This window comes from Mauremys reevesii, linkage group 9 (genome assembly GCF_016161935.1).
Source record: "Mauremys reevesii isolate NIE-2019 linkage group 9, ASM1616193v1, whole genome shotgun sequence".
NCBI classification, from domain to species: domain Eukaryota; kingdom Metazoa; phylum Chordata; order Testudines; family Geoemydidae; genus Mauremys; species Mauremys reevesii.
The window spans coordinates 33,619,746-33,642,521 of NC_052631.1; the positions used below are offsets into that span (position 1 = coordinate 33,619,746).

At 43.4% G+C, this 22,776-nt stretch overlaps 1 protein-coding gene across 1 annotated transcript; it reads left to right on the forward strand.

Moving 5' to 3' along the window:
* Nucleotides 1–764: 764 nt before the first annotated feature.
* On the forward strand, nucleotides 765–22,395 carry SLC19A3 (solute carrier family 19 member 3). Its single transcript, XM_039489120.1, has 6 exons — nucleotides 765–832; nucleotides 4,728–4,888; nucleotides 5,342–6,158; nucleotides 10,010–10,202; nucleotides 18,583–18,724; nucleotides 21,571–22,395. The coding sequence occupies exons 2-6, from the start codon at nucleotides 4,739–4,741 to the stop codon at nucleotides 21,724–21,726; spliced, it is 1,458 nt and encodes a 485-aa protein (XP_039345054.1). The 5' UTR covers nucleotides 765–832; nucleotides 4,728–4,738; the 3' UTR covers nucleotides 21,727–22,395.
* The last annotated feature ends 381 nt before the right edge of the window (nucleotides 22,396–22,776 follow it).

Here is a 22,776-nt window from a genome sequence, read left to right on the forward strand (position 1 = left end):
CCATCTACTTTGCAGACACAAAAACAGGTAATATGGTCGCTAATGTTTTCAAACTGTAAATTGGTAGTTAGAGACCCTAACAGACCTATGCTAACCTAGCCCAGTTGAGGATCAGGTCAGCTGGGAGGTCTCAGAACCTTAAAACTACACAGTGTACTTATATGTTCACTTCATATATCTTTTGTAGGCTGACAATTATTCTCCCATTCACTACCCTTCTTCAACTCCCTCCTCCAGACTCACGTCTGTTGTGACCTCCTCAGGAAATTAGTCCAGCCAGTGAGCACAGTGGGGCAGTTGGGAACAGATATTTTATTTCGTAAACCATTGGAATGATTTGGAACATCAAACTGTTCAGTAATTGACCGATGTAGCCTCATTACTTGGTATCATTACACTTTTCCTCCGTCACTTTGTTAGTCCACACACACTTTTTTAGTCAATTAGATGGCAAGTTCTTAAGGGAACATATTTATTACCTGCATGTTTGCACAGGGACTAGCACAGTGTGCCCCAGTCTTGACTGACTGGTGCCTTTTGGCTCTGCCACAATGCAAATAAATAATATGCCAGAATTAAACTACTGTTCCTTTAAAACTTAATTAATTAATTCCAGTGAAGCCAGCTGGGTGGACGTTCGGGAAGGCGCCTGGTAAAACAAGTTGAAAGACAAGTGCAACAGGAAGGAGGCCAAAAACAAACAGGAGTAGACTAGCTGGAATAAAAGGGGAACAAGGTTGAACTAGGCGAAACAAAAGAACATGGATTATTAAAAAGGGAACTCCACCAAGGCGGGACAAAAGGGAATCAAGAACAAGCCACGGCGGACAAGGTTTGATTGCATCCGAGTTTAAGAAACCTAAAATCCAATAAATGCAAAGGAAAAAGGGAGAAAAAAAAAGAGGGAAATCAGTGCTATTAGAATATGAGGGACTTAACAGAATGAGGAGAAAGAAGCAGCTCTGGAAAAAGTGATGAATTGAGATTAGAAACTGGGTCCGCAAAGGGAAAACAAAGAGGTGTTGTTGCTGTTTGACAATCAAGGGAGTTTAGCAACTTTCCAAAAGAAGTGCAGAGAATCATTAGCATAAAAGGGGTGGCAATAAAGAGAAAAGTGCAGGAGACTGGTAGACACCCCTCCTCCCCAGTAAAAAGATAAAAATCTTGTTGTCAAGAATGATTGCAGATCATATAAATTAAGTGCAAAATAAAAATCACTTATACTCTTGGGTAGTAGACTTGAAGAAAGACTCTGGGGAAAAGAAAATAGGACAGTTATAAGAAACCCATGCCTGGATTGGGAATTAGCCTGCATGTGCGCTGCAATGGCTCTGGGTGTAGTCACTGGGGTTGCTAACGTATAAAAAGAAAGGTTAGACTAGGATTTGCTGAAACCTGAAGAGGAGGATATTCAAAAAAAAAAAAAAAGTACCGTAATTGATGAGATACTAGCAATCAAGCAAACATGCCTGGACACTTGACTTTGATATTAACTATGGGTCACATTGTGCCCAGCTGCTCCATGGATGCACGTGAGAGTGGGGTGTACAAAAAGCACCCATTTAATCCCCTCCGTGGCAGTCTCTGAATTCCCTAGAATACAGGGACTGCTCATTTCTAGCACTCCTAGCAGTGTAAGAAAAAAATCTCAGAGGGGATGAGGAGAACACAGGGGTCCCCAACCCCTTGCATTGGCTCACATAGCTGGCCAGGCATGCAGCATGGAATATATCACAACTCTTGAAGGAGTGTAGTGGCAAATTAATTCTGAGAAGCAAACCTAATGAGAAGAAACTGCAGCTTCGGCTATCGCAGATAACATGAGTTTTGCGAAACAGGTTCCTTTTATACCATTACGTGCACACTGAAATCCATTCTTTGCTGTTATTGTTCACAGTCTCTCAGTATCATGTGAAGTATATTTGTTTATTTACAGGCTTATCCATAATGTTGTATTTTAGCTTCTCTTCAAGAGAAACAAAGGTGAGGAATAGGGTGACCATCCATCCCATTCTGACCGGGACAGTCCCCTTTTTAAGCCCTGTCCCAGCCATCTCAATTTTTCACCCCCAAAAAAGAGGCATGTGTTCCATTTGCTCTTGCCAACTGATCAAGTCAGCCAGAGCAAACAGGACAAATTCCCACTTTTTTGGGGGGAAAACTTGGGGTGTGGCGTGGAGGAGACAGAGATGCCACACCCCTGCAGAGGGAAGGTAGGGCTGGGGGAGCAGAGCAGCATGCCTGGTCCCTGCAGTGTTCCAGCGACCGGGCAACAGCCTGGGGGTGGGAGGCCTTGAGCAAGCGGCTGGAGGTTTTCTCCGTTTTCTCTTTGGGAAATATGGTCACCCTAGTGAGGAAATGTTGTGACTAAATGAGTAGGGTAGAAGACATGGCAGGGTAAGAACACGCTGCTGCCATGGCTGCAACCTCAGCAGTGGAAGCATGAATAGTGGCTGCAATGGCAGGGATAGAACAAAGCAGGAGCAGAAGTTCAATGTAGTGCTACAGGTCTCTTGTACAGTGGTGCAGGCATGTGCCCTTCCGCTCAAGTGTTGAATATGTTGGGATTATCTTGCCCCCTAGTGACTAATCTACAAAATTCACACAGGACCAAATTAATCACGGTGTAAATCCATTGAAGTCAATAGACTATGCCAGCAGTTCTCAAACTGGGGGTTGGGACCCCAAAGTAGGTCATAACCCTGTTCTAATGGGGTTGCCAGGGCTGGCATTAGACTTGCTGGGGCCAGGACTGAAGCCCAAGCCCCACTGCTCGGGGCCAAAGCCGAGGCATGAGAGCCTCAGCCCTGGGTGGTGGGGCTCAGGTTACAGGCCTCTGCCTGGAGTGGTGGGGCTCGGGCTTTGACTCCCCCCTCCACCACCCAGGGCGGCAGGGCTCGGACAGGCTCAGACTTCAGTTCCCACTCCTGGGGTCATGTAGTAGTTTTTGTTGTCAGAAGGGAGGGTGTGGTGCAATGACGTCTGAGAACCCCTGGACTATGCGTTGCCTCTGATTTTGAAAAGTGATATAAATCAGAATCCCTACTTACTGCCCTGTCAGGGAGCCTAATCAGCTGTGATGTAAGAAGGTATAAATTAAAGTTGCCTTTAAATCCCTTACTTTAATTTATATGTTTTACATACACACACTGTAAATCACTTTGCTTCCTATAGTAACTCTTCTGGCCTATTAGTATGTGAGTTAAACAATCTGGACTCCCTTAGATTTAGTAGATGTAAATAGACTATTTAGAAAATATTACAGCTGCACAGAAAAATGTAGACAAAGGGATTTTTTTTTAATTGTGAAAATTTCAATGGAAAGTTTTGATGTTTCAACCCTAAATTGAAAATTTGGGGTTTCAGGTTTTCCAGTGAAAAAAGCAGACATTCCACACACACAAATCTGACTAGTTGAAAAAAATATAATTTCCATCAAAAAAATTGATGGAAAATTTTCAATCAGCCCTAGGTATAAGTTATACATTGGCAAGAGGATGAAAGTTGAAATAAACCTATGGGGATCTAAAATGGTGTAATATATGCACTGAGGTGACTGAAAAAAGTACCAGCTTAGATTCTCAATAGATTTACCAGCTCAGATTCAGAGGTCATATTGAAGATTGTGTAAGCTAAATTCCCAAAGGAATTTAAGTTAGGGAATTTACTTCCATTGACACATCACCTCTAAATTTGGCTCACCCACACTTATTTAGACTTATGCCTGAGTTGGGGCCAATGGATTTAAACTGGGTGCTAATTTGTTCCATAAACCCCAATACATGAGTGCAAAAACATCTGTTTTTCAGTTTCAGAATGCCCTATTTAGGGATAACTAATAAACAACAACAAGAACTTTCACTTACATTTTAAATCGTTACAGAGTAGCAGCCGTGTTAGTCTGTATCCGCAAAAAGAACAGGAGTACTTGTGGCACCTTCGAGACTAACAAATTTATTTCAGCATAAGCTTTCGTGGGCTACAGCTCACTTCTTCAGATGCATAGAATGGAACACATTCTATGCATCCGATGAAGTGAGCTGTAGCCCACAAAAGCTTATGCTGAAATAAATTTGTTGGTCTCTAAGGTGCCACAAGTACTCCTGTTCATTTTAAATAGTGGGACAGGCTCCAAAGCTGACTTCTGTGGAACCCTGCCAATTTACACCCACAGAGGATCTTGTCCAGTGTCCTTTCCCATAGTTTACTACTATGATCCGTCTCCCCTCCCTTGGTAGCCTGACCTCCCCTGCACTTTGGGAGATCTGCACATGAAAGCAGGAAGAGTTGGGAAGAGACCATTAATAAATAGACAAACTGTGTCGCATTTTGCTCTCAAGTAGGAAATGAGTTAAAAAATTCCTCAACCATCAACTAAGAAAAATTTTCCATGGTCAACTTGGTTGTCATTCAACACTAAAGGAGAGAATAATGCAACTGAATTCCATAGCTAACACTCTTACAAGCAGTCCTTTGTAGTTCCTTAAAAAATCCTGTAAAACAACCACAAATTGAATGGAATTTCTATGTCTGTGCTTTTCAACAAGAGTTGTTCTCTTGCACACTTTTAACAGAAGGAGGCACTCTGTTGTTTTCAGTGTTCACAAAAGTTTCTTTAGAGTCTGGACCTTTTAAAAATAAATTAATTGCATTTTCAAATAGCTTTCAGTTCCAGTGAAGAGCACCTGTCTTCTATCTAACACACCATTTCCTTCACCATATTTTAGTTGGCCAGGCCATGGCTTGCTGGAAGGAAATACGAAGCAGCAGCTGGATTTATCCTACCCTGGTCCTTTGCATTTATGGATTTTTCTCCATGATGAGGCCATCAGAACCTTTCCTCACCCCTTATCTAACAGGTCCAGATAAAAACCTGACTATCGATGAGGTACGGCTATATACTGCTTTCCCATTATATGGAATAACAAAATACTGAGTGTACTTTATTCTTCATAAAGAAACTATAAGAATCTATTTACTCGCCAACATTTATTACAGAAAGATACATGAATGATATTTCCCCTGTGAAAGATTAGGAGCTCAATCCTCATTTCTGCCCTAAAGGGCCAACTGAGAGTTCCCTGACAGAAGGTATTATTCAGGGGGCACGTAGACGGCATGTGTTTAAAAATGTTAAGGCGATAGGGTTCATAAAATAAAGTTTTCCCTATTAAACAGTGAACAGTGCAGCATAAGATCTGTGCATCATGCATACTTATATTGCTATATTTAATGCATTGAATTAACAGCAATGAGCATGATCCTTTCTCCAAGTTAATTAAAAAAAAATAAAAAAAAAAATTTAAAAAAAAATCACAGAATTCCTTCCTTTCCCTTCCAGGTTACAAACCAGGTTTTCCCAGTTTGGACATACTCCTATCTGGTGCTGCTGTTTCCTGTTTTCTTGATTACGGACTATCTGCGCTATAAGCCCATCATTATTCTACAAGGCCTTAGCTTCATTATTACGTGGCTGATGCTTTTATTTTGCCAAGGAGTGCTAGCCATGCAGTGGATGGAGTTTTTTTATGGGATGGTAACAGCCACTGAAGTTGCCTATTACGCCTACATTTACAGTGTTGTCAGTGCTGACCATTATCAGAAAGTGACTAGTTATTGCAGAAGCATCACACTTGTTTCAACCACAGTTGCAGCGGTGTTGGGGCAACTTTTAGTATCTTTGGCAGAGCTATCCTATTTTTATCTAAATGCCATTAGTTTGGCTTCTCTGTCCTTGGCCTTCCTAGCCTCATTTTTTCTACCAATGCCAAAAAAAAGTATGTTCTTTCACAAAAATCATATCCCTGAAACTCCCCAAGGAACAATGGGACAAGACACAATGTCAAATGCACTCGGCATTAATGAGCAGCCAAGTTGCCAAGAGGACAAAGACACTGCGAAATCATCTGTCATTTCCAGGACATTGCCTGAATGCCAGTCTGACAAGCACCAGTGTCATATGCTTGTGCAGTTATGCAAGGATTTAAAGGAATGCTATTGCACTAAGAAGCTTCTTTACTGGTCCCTATGGTGGGCTTTAGCCACTGCAGGCTATAACCAGATTGTGAATTACATCCAGGTGTTATGGGACGACAGAGCACCCTCTCAGAATTATGACATTTATAATGGGGCTGTTGAGGCAGCAGCAACATTTCTGAGTAAGTAAACAATATAGCATTAAAGTATTTCCTCTAAGAAATTCTAAAATACAAACTATAGCAGGTATGTTATAAATCATGTGTGCTCCTATCATGTGGTTTAAGTCCATTTCATGCCTATCAAGCATTCCACAGTAGGGGTAAGCAGGTTGTACATTGAAATTATATTAGTTCATGAGACGTACGAGAAGCCTCAAATGTAACACCAGGCCATGTATTTCTCTAGGGGGGTGACTCCCAAAGTGTAGTCTTTAGATGATCAGAGTTTTGTGCAGTACTTGGTGGACTGTGGAGAGCACGCCGATCACATGGACCTTGTGTCCAGCTGCTAAATTCATTCAAAGAAGCTCACAATGCATTGCTGCCCTGTTATTTTTCCTCATGGGCCTTGCTATGTTTGCCCAGAAATGTTACCCATTTATGAATGGGAAGGGATGCTTCTGTGAGACGCTCCCTAAGACGACATGGATCATACTATGAAAAGTTAGAGAAATCCTTCAATAGAGTATGGCGCACACTTTGGACGTACTGTTGTGTATGTTACTTCTCTTGATGAGACCCAGGCCAGTGTACTTATTAGAATTAGCTATCAAATGACAGGAAGATCAGTTTAATATCAAACTTAATTTTCAGATGTTTAATGTGTTCACAGTCAAATAAATTTCAGTCTGAAGCATGGGTTTTGGAAGTACTATATGGTGAGGTGGTAGCATCCCCAGAGTTAAAGTGCACCTCTAGGGTTTCATTAGAGGCCCATCTCTAGTTGAGCCTTCTCTCACATATAACCCTGTTGCCTTGCTACTCATATGAATAAAGGCTGCAAGACAGAGCCAGTGGTTACCCTTCCTTTATGAACAGGAACTTAAAAAACTCTAAGCCTCAATAAGAAATTTCTAAATCCTAATTGGCATGTGCAATGTGGGGCTAAAGGAGAATTTTTTCACCAAAAATTTTAAGCGAACTGTTATACTCACTATCCTGATGAAGTGGGTTTAGCCCACGAAAGCTTATGCCCAAATAAATGTGTTAGTCTCTAAGGTGCCACAAGGACTCCTTGTTGTTTTCACTATCCTGAGATACCAGAGTTTTAAAAAAGAATTAGGGACCTGGTCCACTGCTACCCTGCAGCTGGAATAGTTATTTACCCCAGTGCAAAACAAATGCAGAATGCAACCATCCCAATCCAGCAGTGTTTTACACTCACTTTGCACTGGGGCAAATGGCTGCACAAGGTGCAAGGCAACAGTGAATCACTCCCAAGGGGTTTCCTCAGATAAATTCTCAACCATTCTGTGTCACGTCACATCACATCTCAAAAAGCCAAGCAAGTTCACACATTGAGCACTAGGATATGTAAGCGATTGTGATACTCTGCCTGATTAGGAATAAGGGTAGGAATACTTACCTGCCGGGTCGACGCGTAGAGTTCGACTTCTCGGAGTTCAAACTATCGTGTCTAATCTAGACGCGATAGTTCGAACTCCGAACACGCTCCCGTTGACTCCGGAACTCCACCACCGCGAATGGCGGTGGCGGAGTCGACGGGGGAGCCGCGGACTTCGATCCCGCGGCATCTGGACGGGTGAGTAGTTCGAACTAAGGTAGTTTGAGTTCAGCTACGCTATTCGCGTAGCTGAACTTGCGTACCTTAGTTTGACACCCCCCCTAGTGTAAACCAGGCCTAAGAGAACACTGTTCACTGTTGGCACCCTATAGATTTTTCAAGATCAATAAAAGGTCTGGCTGGCCTAGCAAGTTTCACAAAAGACCTGTGGACTTAGCAAATTCATCAGTCAAAGGATTTGCTTCAGGATTCTAGCTGAGCTTCTGAAGCCACATAGGAGTTTGACATATGTTAAAAGGACACGAACAAAGCTCAGTGGAATTACTAAGCTCCCTGGGGAACCCCAAGGGTCTTCTAAGCAGAACTGGGAAGGAGAAAGTACATTCACAGATCAGCATGTGTACATTTCAAGAAATATCAGTACAGTTCTAACAAACAGGGGGCTGCAACATGCTAATTAATACAGCTGTCTTCAGAATGCAAGGAGTTACATATCTGCAGCCAAATAAGTACTTCCAGATCACATGGGCAAACACCAGTATTTTTACAAAAATACTTGTTCAAAAACCAAGAGAAAGTTCCCAGATGAAAACGCAGCCAAGTTTGAGTGAAGGGTACCTACAACACTCACCGTCTCAGAGCGTACCTTGCAGCAAAACCTGGCCTTGCAGTCTCTGCCTCACTCCCTTCCTCCTGTAGTCATTTATGTTCTCACCCCTTCTGGGGTAACGAATCCCTTAGTCCAAGTACAAAACAAGCACCAAAACCAAAAAATCTTCAGCCCCACTGGGCTCAGCCTTCAGCCCCATCCACTGCAGGAGGACCCAGGCAACAATGGCCTGTCTTACCACCTAACTACTGGCTACTGAGCTCCAAACAACCCAACAATCTGGACCAGGTCTATCTTCCCACCAAGGGTCTCTGGCTGGCCACTGCCATCAGACAGTTCCCGGCCTGAGTCAGGCTTCTTGCCCCACGTGGGAGCAGCCTGTCTGCTCTCCCTCCCCAGCCAACCCCCAACCACTGGGCTTTCTTCTGTTTAAGTCCAATAACCCATACAGGTTAACAGGGCAGGGCTAATTAAACAGGGCTGGCTGGCCCTAGGCCTTCTGGCCCTTGAAGTGGCAGGACACCCTTTTATAGTTAGTATGTATCAAAAAAAAAAAAAAAACCCTCCTAAAATAATGGTGATGTGCCTAGACTGCGATCATCAGACAGACGGGAAATTTTAAGTTAAAGTTTGTGGTGGGTTTTTTTTGTTTTGTTTTGTTTTGGGGGGGGTGGGGAAGGGTGGTAACCAAATTGAAGGAATGTAAATGCAGTCTACGCCACCTGAACAACTTTAACTTGGCTTCCATAATGTTGGAAGGACTGAGACAAAGTAGTTAGCAGAACAATATATGTTCTATTTTTTCATGTTTGTTTACTTTACTCACTTGACAGCATTTTGTCTAGAATCACTGTTTTTACTGGGCAGACAGTTAAGAGAAAAAACAGACTGACTGAAAAAAATCTTCTCAACGTCAATAAGGGAGCAGAAAGCCCTTATACATTTTTTAAATAATACATTTAAAAGGACGTGTTGCAGGATGGTCTCAGATTTTTTTTTAAATTAGTCAATTAGAAAAAACATTAACTAGAAAGTGTCCCTTAAGCCAGGCAAAAGCTCTTCCTTCCAGCATTCAAAAACTTTTACAACAAATGGGTCTGTAACAACCTTTTCTATATGTCAAATCTATACTTATCTGATATTTCAGAAAATATTCAGCAACTTCATTAAAGTGGTGAGATACCTTTCAGAATTGCATCAATATCGACCATTAGACTGGTAAATAAAAATGTCTGCTTGAGGTACTATGTCTATAACTGGAATAGCAGTTTCTCTTGATTTATCTATGGGAAGCACTGAACCATCTAGTATGGCTTCTTTTGTCAATCAATTAGCCCAGATTCTATCTCTAAAGTAGTCCAGCTCCGGTACATACTGTTGACATTCAGACTAAGAACATTTTCCGTTTGCACAACAGCTTGTCCAATACACCGAGTATAATCATGCCTATGATTTATCATTAATAAAAATGACAAGAATTGATGAATGCAGGTGTCTAAAAATGACTAATCTGTTGCATAAAATAAACAACTTACAACTGGAACTAGAACTGTTCTAGTCAAACATTTACCATAGGCTTTAAAATCAAAATATAAGTATGTTACTATTCACTTGATAGCATGGCAGGTATAAAACTCAATGTTCTTATGATATAATGTTCTTATATCATCTCTCTAGGTTCAGTAACCTCCATGGCAGTAGGATATGTGAAAATTAACTGGGATCTTTCAGGAGAGCTAGCACTGGGAATCTTCTCTGCACTGGATGCTGGTTCTCTATTTCTCATGCATTTTACTACCAACATCTGGGCATGCTATGCTAGCTATCTAGTTTTCAAGTCATGTTATATGCTCCTCATAACAATATCAACGTAAGTACAAACCATCATCATGCTGAATTGTTTATTCACAGTAACAGAGGGGTAGCTGTGTTAGTCTGGATCTGTAAAAGCAGCAAAGAGTCCTGTGGCACCTTATAGGCTAACAGATGTATTGGAGCACAAGCTTTCGTGGGTGAATACCCACTTCGGCGGATGCATGAAGTGGGTATTCATCCACGAAAGCTCATGCTCCAATACGTCTGTTAGTCTATAAGGTGCCACAGGACTCTGCTGTTTATTCACAGACTTCTCAAACCAATAAAAAAAGTCACATTAGACACTCCTTCAATTTAAAAATAATCAAGTCTAGCATTAGATTGATTACAGCTCATTAGCACCTAGAATTAAATCAATATATTCCCTATTTTCATTTCAAGGGTTGTTAGAGTAGTATGGAGGACTAAGACAAGAAAACAAGGACGACAGCCAACCAGTACAAATGTATCCATCTTTCCTCCCACAATTACAAATACAACACTGTCTTCAGCTGGGTGGAATGTGAAACGTATATGGTGTTTGAAAGATGTCACCCACAAGTGACCACTGAATGCAGAAAGAATAAGCCATAATGTTTCTACATAACTGGAAATGTCTCAAGGAATTCAGCAAGTAGTTATATCATGCCATCTCTATTTCAGCTAGTTAGGGATATCTGGTGGATATTTATTGCTGTAAGCTACATTTTAGATATGATATAGCTTTGTCACAGCTATATGTTAGGTGTTAAGAGCTATTAAATTAACCTACAGCTATACCTAGGCATATTTACAACCAGGGACGGCTCTAGGGATTTTGCCACCCCAAGCACAGCAGGCAGGCTGTCTCCGGCGGTTTGCCTGCGGAGGGTCCGCTGGTCCCGCAGCTTCGGCGTGCCTGCGGGAGGTCCTCCAAAGCCGCGGGACCAGCGGACCCTCCGCAGGCACGCCTGCAGGAGGTCCTCCGAAGCCATGGGACCAGCGGACCCTCCGCAGGCACGCCGCCGAAGGCAGCCTGCCTGCCGCCCTTGTGGCGCTGGCAGAGTGCCCCCCGCAGCTTGCCATCCCAAGCTCACGCTTGGCGTGCTGGGGCCTGGAGCCGCCCCTGTTTACAGCTTGCTGTTAGGTTAATTAGTGCTTTTAAAAAGAACAGACTGATAACAATAAATACATCCAAACTTTGTTTTTAAAGGGGAGAGAGAGAGAGAGAGAGAGAGAGAGAGAGTGTGTCATTGAATTCAAATAGATTTTGCTTTTTTACATAGCTATATAGACAGAGATGACCTCTTCCCAGGGCTTGGAAAATACCAGCTTCTTTAGCCCCCTGTTGCTTTGGGGGAAAAAAACCCATACAGAGTCACACAGCAGCTGACATATTTTGGTGTAAGAAACTATAGGCTGGCTAGAAGATTGTACCATAGCTGTTTTCTGTAGTTGTGAGTGCAGTAAGCCTAGTTGCTGTGATTGCTATCAACCACCATCTCTGCTCAAAGCAGTTAGAAAAACTCTGAGCATATTATAAAGAAAAAGAGAATTGGAAAGAGCAACTTGAATTGTGTCCTCATTTTCTCCTTACTAGGAAAAGCCCATTAATGGATTTCAGTCCTTTCCTGATTACTTGAAAGCCAATTAGATGAGTTAAACCTAACATGTTTACAAGAACCCTAGCAGCCCATCTTTCTATAATCAAGAAAAATGAACAAAATGAACAGAATTAAATAAAACGTCAGGGGGAATTAAAGAAGAATGTGCGAAAAGCAGTATTCCTACATTCCCATATCGTCGATACGAAGCTTGCATCTGTCTACACAACACACACTAGCGCTAGTGTGGAACTTTCTAATTAAAGATTTTTCATCAGAAGAGCCCAATTCATCAAAACTGAAACTGATTGAAACAGAGCCTTTCCCCACAACTAAAATAAATGTTGAAAAAAGTTTCAAAGTTGTTGAAATGTTCATGTCAGTATTTTCAAAATGAAATGGTTCGTTCTGTAGTTCAAAACAACTCTTATTTTGATGTTTTAGTTAATTTATACTAAAAAACAAAATATTTAAACAATCAAATGAAACATTTCAAAATAATCAAAACAAAATATATCAATTGACCCAATCTAAGGGGTTTTTCCCCTTCCCCCCAGATTAACAATTTGCGAAATTTTTCAACATTAACTTTTCATCTCAATTTAGGACAGGAAATTTTTTCAAAATCTCTAAACTTCTCACAGAACATTTCACACCCACACCCACACCCCCCCACACACACATACACATGAAGAAGTAGGACACATCTGACTCACTATTCAATCCAGCCTTCTGTTTATATTGTTTTTTTGTGAATATGGTGCAATAGAATTTTGTTCATACAAATATTTGGGGAGGATTTTTTTCATGCAAATACAGCTGTTGAAACATGAATGGGTGCATCCATGTGCACACAAGTCAATTTGTACTGAAAGTGCTTTCTGAGCCACCTTTGATTATTAATCCAGCTAGATAAATTAGGTCAAATCTTAAATTCAGCCAGAGCTGTCTGGAGTGGAACTCTGGTAAATATTTTCAACCACCCTGGAGTTTTCATAGCATGGTGGGGGAGTGGGGGAAAGGTTGCATGGGGGGCACCAGGAAAGACTCTGAGAATTTAAGCCCTGGTTTAGGTAGGCGTGTGAGTGTGAGTGTGGAAATGAATGTAAAATCTGCTGAACAGCAAATAAATCCAGCCTATTTCTTTCTCTTCCTCAGTCAAGAATGAATCCAGCTGTTTTTAAATCTGAAGTCTATGAATATGGCCAAACCTAATGCTCATTCTTTGCACAAAATAGACAGGAAACAGATGTCCTAAGATTTCCTAGACTACACAATGCTCCCCTCAAAGAGATTCAACATCCCAATGATTTCTTCAGGCAATGCTGCTGTTTTTATCAATGTTAGCTCACCCATCGCGTGACTTACCTGACCAATCTCACAGCCCACATTCTTAGTGCTGCATATCGAGTATTCGCCATAAATGGTTTCCAAAACACCCGAGGGCCCAAATATAACTAAGCACATTTACACTGACATAGTGCCAAAGCCTGCTCCCCAATTTGCTATATGCTGTACAGACTTACAGAAGGCAACAGTCTTAAATATTATATGTTCAGGAATAGTAAACAATGAACAAATTCTCCAACAGAAGGTGACAGACATGTCACCTACCTTGTCTCTCTCATATCTGGGACCAACATGGCTACAAACACTGCAAACAGAAAATATCCTGATTGGTACATGGACAGTTCACAAACAGGAAAATAGGCCAAATCTGACAGATGGTTTGCCATGAAGTTCAACCAGCTCTACCAAAAAAATGGAAAACCACAAGAACTTCAGGAACCTAATAAATATCCTATGGCCAATAAAAAAATAATCGACATACTGTACAATGTATTGCAAGAATTACAAGCAAACTTTCTGAGTAGAAGACCCAAAAGATACAATTTTACAAAGAAAGGTTTAAAATAAATGCAAAAAAAAAAAAAGTGAATGGAGAGAAAAACTTACAGGAATTCAGCACAGATAAGAAGTAATCAATGCCACTCTCAAACCACAGACCTTACAAACCAACTGACAAGAGAAACTCTGTTCTTAAGAGGTTCTATTAGATCCCATAGGGCTCATCTGAACCAAGAATGGAAGGATAATCCAGAAGTTTGGTGCTAGTCTGGGACCTGGGAGACCCAGGTTTAATTCCCCGCTCTCTCATAGCCGTCCTGTGCAAGTCTGAACAAATCACTTATTTCCTCTGTGCCTCAGTTCTCCATCTACAAAATGGGGATTATAGGCAATACCCTGATCCTAGAGGACAGAAGGTGAAACCTCTCCTGAGGCCTGGTCTACACTAGCCTGTTATTTCGGAATTAGCTGAGTTATTTCAGAAAAAAAAAATGATTCCGTCCATGTGACCAAACATTTTTTTTCAAATTTCAAGGCCTCTTGAATTCAATTTCTGTTCTCCTCCTTGGCAAGTGGAGTAGCACTTAAATCGAGATTGCAATCCCGGGTTAAAGGTATTGTGGACGCAATTCGACGTTATTGGCCTCCGGAAGTTATCCCAGGATGCTCCCTTGTGACCGCTCTGGACAACACTCTCAACTCACTAGCCAGGTGGGCAGGAAAAGCCCCGGAAACTTTTGAATTTCATTTCCGGTTTGGTCACCAGCAGCACAGGTGACCAGCAGCACAATCCACCATCACAGGCGACCATGCAGAGTCCACCATCACAAGAGATCATGCAATCCCGGATTCGCAAACGAGCTCCAGCATGGTCTGAATGGGCGGTAATGGATCTCATTGCATGCTGGGGAGATGAGTCTCTTATGGCAGAACTTCGTTCCAAAAAAAGGAACGCAAATACCTACGCTAAAGTCTCCAGGGCCATGGCGGAAAGAGGCTACTCCAGGGACACAGAGCAGTGTTGTACAAAAATCAAGGCGCTCAGGCAAGCCAAAAAGCCAGGGAGGTAAACGGGTGCTCTGGGTCACCAGCCCCATACATTCTGCTTTCACCGTGAGCTCCATGCAATTATGGGCGGAGATGCCATCACTACCCCACCACTGTCCGTGGACACCTGCACGGGGGGAGGAGGAAGAGACAGTGGAGGACGAAGAGAAGAAGAAGGAGAAGAAGGAGGACAGTGCACAGGCGGCAAGTGGGGAATCCGTTTTCCCCTCTAGCCAGGAACTAATCTTAACGCTGGCTCCAATAGCCTCTCCTCGCTCCCAAGGCGGGCTCCTGTTCTATGACCCTGGAGAAGGTACTTCTGGTGAGTGAGAGCCTGATCGGAGCCACGCAGTGGGCGGGGGGCGGAAACCCAGCTGTGCTGGGTTGTTCATATTTAGTGTAAAGGGCTCATCCCTGCTCTGAGCCTCATCGGAGCCACATGGTGGGTGCAGAGGGGGTGTGGGAGGTTGTTGTGTGCAGTGATCATCCCAGAGAGCCCACAGGCCCTCCTTTTAAATGGCAAACCCACCAGGCTTTGCTTGCTGTGGGAAAGGGGGCCCAGCAGTTTGAAAACATTGAAATGAATGTAGAAGAAGCAGAACCCCTAGGGGCTGCCTGCAAGATGAATTCTGTTGCCTGGCCGTGTGTGATGGCTTACTCATACCAAAGTGCCCCCTTTGGTCTCTGCAATGTATTTTTTAAAATACTACCCTCCCTTTTTCTCCTCCCACAAGTGCAAATGTTTCAACATGGCCCCTATCTACTCCGCCCCAGAGGCTGGTCCAGATTAGAAGGCGAAAAAAAGCGAACTCAGGACGACATGTTCACCAAGCTCATGCAGTCCTCCCGCAATGATAGGGCCCAGCTGAATGCATGGAGGCAAACAATTACAGAGTCCCCGTAAAGCATTACAGGAATATGAAGAGAGGAGGGAGGCACGCAATGAGAGCAGGCAGGACGCTATGGTCAAGCTCAAGGGGGAGCAAACTGACATGCTCCGCTGCATGGTGGATCTAATGCGGGAAAGGCACCAAGACTACAGACTGCCACTGCAGCCCCTGTATAATCAAACTCCCTCCTCCCCACCAAGTTCCACAGCCTCCTCACCCAGATGCCCAAGACGACGAGGGGGGAAGGCTACGGGGACCCCCACACTCAACCCCAGAGGATCGCCCAAGCACCAGAAAGCTGGCATATGCAAACTTTAGTTTGGTTTCTGGACCTGTCCTTCCCTCCTCCTCCTCCCCCCTATTCCCAATCCTCTCCGCCGCTCCCCCAGTCTACCTTCTAATTTCTCTCAATGTGTTGTGCATCAAATAATAAAGAACAGTTTTGAAACAATTTTGATTTTATTTCCTTTCATATATATAGGGTACAGGTAACTTCAAGAGAAACACACACAACTGTCACACCGTACCCTGGCCAGTCATGAAACTGGTTTTCAAAGCTTATCTGATGCGCAGTGCGCCTTGCTGTGCTCTTCTAATCACCCTCTTGTCCAGCTGTGCGAAACTGGCCGCCAGGCAAGTTGCCTCAACCTCCCAGCCCGCCATAAAAAAGTCTCCCCCTTACTCTCACCGATATTGTGGAGCACACAACAAGCAGCAATTACAATTGGAATATTGGTTGTGCTGAGATCTAACCGAGTCAGTAAACTGTGCCAGCGCCCTTTCAAACGTCCAAAAGCACATTCTACCACCATTCTGCACTTGCTCAGCCTATAGTTGAACTGCTCCTTACTACTGTCCAGGCTGCCTGTGTATGGCTTCATGAGCCATGGCATTAAGGGGTAGGCTGGGTCCCCAAGGATAACCATAGACATTTCAACATGCCCAGCAGTAATTTTCTGGTCTGGGAAGTAAGTCCCTTCCTGCAGCTGTTCAAATGGACCAGAGTTCCTGAAGATGCGAGCGTCATGCACCTTTCCCGGCCATCCCACGTTGATATTGGTGAAACGTCCCTTGTGATTCACCAGTGCTTGCAGCACCATGGGAAAGTACCCCTTGCGGTTTATGTACTGGCCGCCACAGTGTGCCAGGGCCAAGATGGGAATATGCGTTCTGTCTATCGCCCCACTGCAGTTAGAGAACCCCAGCACATTAAAGCCATCCACAGTGGTCTGCACATTTCCCAAAGTCACTACCCTTGATAGCAGCTGCTCAATGATTGCGTTGGCTACTTGCAGCACAGCAGCCTCTACAGTAGATTTGCCCACTCCAAGCTGATTCCATAGTGCTATGGCCACTCGCTTCTCAACTGTGAGGGCTGCTCTCATTTTGATGTCTTTGCGCTTCAGGGCAGGGGACAGCAAGTCACAAAGTTCCATGAAAGTGGCCCTACGCATACGAAAGTTTTGCAGCCACTGGGAATCGTCCCAGAAATGCAACACTATGCGTTGCCACCAGTCTGTGCTTGTTTCCTGGGCCCAGAATCGGAGTTCCACGGCATGAACCTGGCCCAATACCACCATGATCTCCCAATCGCCACATGCAGGGGCAGCTCCAGGCCCCAGCACCCCAAGCGCGTGCTTGAGGCGGCAAGCCGCAGGCGGCGCTCTGCCAGCGCCGCAAGGGCGGCAGGCAGGCTGCCCTCGGTGGCTTGCCTGCGGAGGGTCCGCTGGTCCCGTGGATCCTTTGGAGGGTCTCCTGAAGGCACGCCTGCGGGAGGTCTGCCGAAGCTGCAGGACCAGCAGACCCTCCGCAGGCAAACCGCCGGAGGCAGCCTGCCTGCCGTGCTTGGGGCGGCAAAATGCCTAGAGCCGCCCCTGGCCACATGCCATGCACCTAGGAACATCTGTGTCCATGTCCTCATCAGTACAGTAATCGCACTGTTGTCACTTCTTCGCCCGGTTTTGCAAGTACTGAACATACTGCTGGATAATGCGTAAGGTATTTACAACGGTCAAAACTGCAACAGAGGTCTGAGCAGCCTCCATGTTTGCCGCGCAATAGCGCCTGCATGGGTAATCCTTGAAAAAGGGCGCGAAATGAGCTGTTTGGTTCAAGATGGCCGATAAAAGGCGGTAAATGGTTGTCTTCTGTAGCTTCCACGGGAGCCCACGACAGACAACATGGAAAAAATCAGTGAGAGCAGAGTTTGTGGCAGAAGCATGAGCAGAGTTTGCGGTGGAAGCTGTGCGGCTCTGTTCACGATGGCTGAGAAATGGCAGGGAATTGTTGCCTTCTGTAGCTTCCATGGGAGCCCAGGACAGACAATCTGGAGAAAGCGGCGGAAGCTGTACGGCTCTGTTCACGATGGGCGGGAAATGGTTAGATGAAAGAGTAGATAGAAAGAGGAGAGGACATTTGAAGTGGATTCAACTTACCAGGAGACAGGCGGTGCACCATGCTGCACTGTCTGCTGGCAGCATGGCATCTGCCGTAGCTTTCACGGAGGAAGGAGTGAGTGACGGCACACACCCAGAAAAACTCGCGAGAATGTTTTGGCCCCATCATGCACTGGGAGCTTAACCCACAATTCCAATGGGTGGCAGAGACTGCGGGAACTGTGGGATAGCTACCACAGTGCAACGCTCTGCCATTCAATGCTAGCCTCGGTAGCACTCCGCCGAATTCACGTGCTTTAGTGGGGACACAACACTGATTGTATGAACTCAATTCTGGAAATTCAAATAAAATAACTTTGAATTAATTTTGTACTGTAGACGTACCCTCAGAGACTATGGTAATATAGGGGGACGGGGCATGTAAGGACAGAGATAGATAGCTAACATGTTCAAATACAACTTGCCTTGTCTACACTAGCATGTTAAAATATGTTAGTAACGTGTAAAATGACACCTTTTATCCTAGCCTAGACATACTGTACTATATGTGAATCATCGCTCTTTTCCAAGGAAAAGGATAGGGAATACATTCACGTTCTCTGCAGTTTAACTAACCAACCATTTAATTTTAGGTTTCAGATCGCTGTCAATCTAAGCATGGAACGCTACGCTTTGATGTTTGGATTCAACAACTTTGTTGCACTGGTGATTCAGACCATTATAACTGTAGTCGTAGTTGATTCAAGAGGTCTAGGATTGAAGATAGTCACCCAGGTAAATAGTATTATTCACTTCACATTTACTGTTTGGCTATTTCAGTTAGTGTTGCATGCATCTTAAAGCTGTAAAAGGAATCCTTTGACATCACAATTTCCAGTTTAAGCAATCACAATCCACTCTTCTTTTGTCCTTTCCCTTGTGTAGACAGCACTGAAGATGCAACTTGGTCACCAGGTTTGAAAGTTTGCCACTGTGTTTTTACATAAAACTCATAGGTTAGTCACGGTCCCTTCCCCTCACCCTTAGTGGCCCAGGTACACACTCTAGGATGCCATTAAACTGATCCTTTGATTTTTGGCAGGGACCCCAGACCAATTCATGACTGAGCAGGTAATACTGTTGGGCTGCTACCAACTTCCTCTCAGTGAATACAACTAAACTAGCCCCCACCCTGCTGAGAAATCTACATAATCTCTAGCCACAACGTGTCATGGCAGTTCAACAGCACAGAACTAAGCGCAAGAGGCTCCTGCATTCTAATTCTATCTCTGACGCAGACCTGCTATATAACTTAAGTCAGATAACTCTACCTTCCTGCCTCGAGTTTCCCCATTTGTAAACTGGAGTAGTAATACCTACTTATCACATAGCGGTGTTCACTGTGCTCATTAACCGGTCCTGCTTCTACCAATGTCAACTGAAATTTTGCCTTTGAGTTCAAGAGCAGCAGGATCTAGCCAAAACCTTGCTAAATTATTTTTCCCTCTTTGAAATCACGATACTTTCTAGTTACTGAAGAGAAGTGGAAAGGAGCCTTTGGTAACCTGGCAGGAGAAGGAGGTGGTGAGAAGAGGGACAGAATCATCAGGGTATCAAAGTAGGAAAGTAAAGAAAGGGTAGAACTGACTAACATGCACATTTTGAGTAGCTGGCAAAGGGGGCAAGACATGGAAAGTGGAACCCTATTTTGAATCTCTGTTTGATGCAGGAACCTGTCTGATAATTGCTATACCCTTGCAGCTCACAGCCATACCGCACAGAGTAGGAATACATCCAAAAGCACAGAATACTTAGGTATGTAGCGTATAAAGCTATTTGAGTTGGTACCCAGGCTCTTACAAAGAGTGCCATGGGATCTTAAATGACCACAAGTGGCCAGAAACTTGGTTTTACATCTCGTCAATAGACTTAATCCTCAGCTGGTGTAAATTGTCAGAGCTCCACTGAAGTCGATGAAGCTCTGACAATTTATACCAATTGAGCATTTGACCCTAGAGGCAGCAGGTTTAACAAGGTAAGAAATGCTACTCTGGAACTTGCATGCCTGTCAGACTAATGCTTTCATGATGCCAACTGTAGATATGATACAAATTGACAAACATAATAGAAAAGGCTTAAGCGAACAAGTGCTCCCCATATTGGTACCTAAAGTCATCATATGCTTCAATAACACAAGAAAGTCCAGGGAGAGCTCGCTTTTGAATATGGAAAAGAAAACAAAGACATCTGCTCTGTTAGTTCCGATCTTTACCATGTTCCCAAGTGAATGCAGAGAGTTCCCTCAATGACATCTCAGACACAGCAATTCCACATCACTTTTGCTGGCCCTCTGGGCTCCAAGAATACCAAAAAGGTGTTCAGATACCATTCAGCAGGGGTGTGACTTCTGAGTTTAGACATGTTATATGGCCTTGAGGTCTCTTGGTTGGTTAGCACAAGCAGGAAGAGTTCCTGGAATGATGATGACAAGAACGCTACTGATTCCCCCAGCATCATCCCTTTTGCTTTCCCCCAGCATGGAGCACCCCTCTCCTGATCTTCCTCTCAGGGTTACTTCTGCACAGTAACTCGGTTATACTATTTACCTGCCAGGTGGTTTCAGCAGTGAAGCTACATTAATGCCTGACAAAGCTGATAGAGGAAGGAATATAATAAACAGCTAGGCGACTCAAACAGGGCATTATGGAACAAAACATTGTCCAAAATGCTACAGACCCCTTGAGAGTTTCTTTTCACAGCCATTGAATGAAAAGCTCTACAATATAGAGGCATAAGAGCAGGCTTATGATGTATTACTTTAGAGCTTTTAATAAGTTCTCAGAGCTTTAAATTTTTCATAGTCTTAAAAGCACTCCTCCCTCCCCATTCACTGTGAAAGGCAAAAATAAATTGCTTCCTGATGTGTTAAATTTTGACCTACACTACATTCAAGGTAATAAGTGCTATAAGACTCTGTACATCTTGAGATCCTGAAATGAAGATACATCTACAGTACATCTTTGATGGTCTGCATATCATGGAGGAATGAGGAAGCAATCTCTTTTGGATAATCACAATTATCAGTGTAATTTATAAGTGTTTAATTTGTTTCAATTAACAGTTTCAGCAACTGAGGTTTGTATGAACAAGGTAGAACTGTATCATTTCCAAGATACCATATACAACAATCCTTATACTATGATAGAATATCATTGATACCATGCAAACAAACAGATCTTCTGTTCTCCCAATCCTGGACCATATTGATACTAGTCGAGTCTCCAGCATAAACTAGTGGCTCCCTGAAGGCTGCTTTCCCTTGGCTGCCTATACCCCCAAGGAGCCATTCCAGTAGCTGGACATTGCCAGAGCCTAAGGAAATATTTGGCCATGCCTCTTTCCCTGACCACACTCTTATGCTGGCCAGGAGGAGCAGGGGGTTGGTGTAGGAGCCAGTATCACCCAAGGATCCTCTGGTATCTGGCAAGCCATCCAAATGAAGTTTGTGCTTGCAGAAATTTAGCTATGACATGGATGAATGAATTGGTAGACTCTATATACTTAATAGTTCAGAAAGAGGTGGGTATTTCTCCAATAGAGTATGTGTGTTTCACCAATTCTTCTGCATTCATTTTTTTCAGTTCCTAATTTATGGCAGTTACTTTGCGATCATAGCTGGGATTTTCTTGATCAGAAGCATTTACACAATTGTCTCAATCCAATGCAAAAAGGAAACACGGAACTTCTCCAACGGATCTCAGAACATTAAGGAACAAGAATCAGAAACCAGATTATAACCAGCTATGCAAACATCTGTAGCTTTAATGACTTATCAAAAATGCCCCTGCCTGCAAAACTCACTGAAGTCAATGAGAGATTGCAGTAAGGGGAGCAGCACTTAGTCCTTCATGTACGCCCCTGCTAAATCACAACAAAATTACTCCAACCGAAAGAATTGCCTGATATAATTGAACACCAGATCTTCAGCTGGTGTAAATCGATATTGTGCCACTGATCTGAACTGATCTACACTAACTTATATCCTTCTGAGGAACTGGCCCATCATACTGACATTTGGCCAAAAAAGGAAAGAATCTGGTTTGACTGGATTCTGATTTATTTACACAACAGCATGACAATCTCAATCTATAGTTATGCCAAAAATACCGCGGTTCTTTTCCCCTCTCTCACTCAGGCTTTTGAAAAAATTGTAAATAGGCTGCTTTCCGTTCAGCAATTCAGCTTTGCTACTCCAAGTGGGATGAGGGTTTTTCCTATGCCTGTAGAAGAATTACTGACTCTACACCCCTATAACATTCCTTCTTAGTTTTGTATCTATAATGCTGTTTCCTTCCCTCCACCTTTAAGATCACTCTTGAAAACTGGGCCTTTCACTCATGATGGTTGGAGAAGCCAGGTTCCCCAGAACAACTGTGGTGGTTAAATTGTAAAAAGAGTCAAGTCGTCATTATATTTGAAAGCTGTTGCTTGAACTTCATGGTGAATCCATGGCAAACTTGGGCTGGAAGAAGAGGAAGAAAATTTAAGAATCAAGGCAAAAGATAAACAGAGAATCCCACTCATTTGCTTGTGTCTAGATACAGAGTTAATTTAAATTAAGGGCATGTGTTTCACCGTATCTCTAAATTCAAAGAGACTGTCCAGTATGCAGTACAACCAGGTTAGGTGAAGTGTGGGGAAATTTGGTTTGGTGCAATACAGGAAAATTCCAAACTAAATGGGTGAGGCAGGAAGATGCATCAAATAAAAATAAACAACACTGCAGGTATATTCATTAAGTGCCAAATCACGAGGTCCACTGATCTCAGATGAGGATTTTCCTGAGT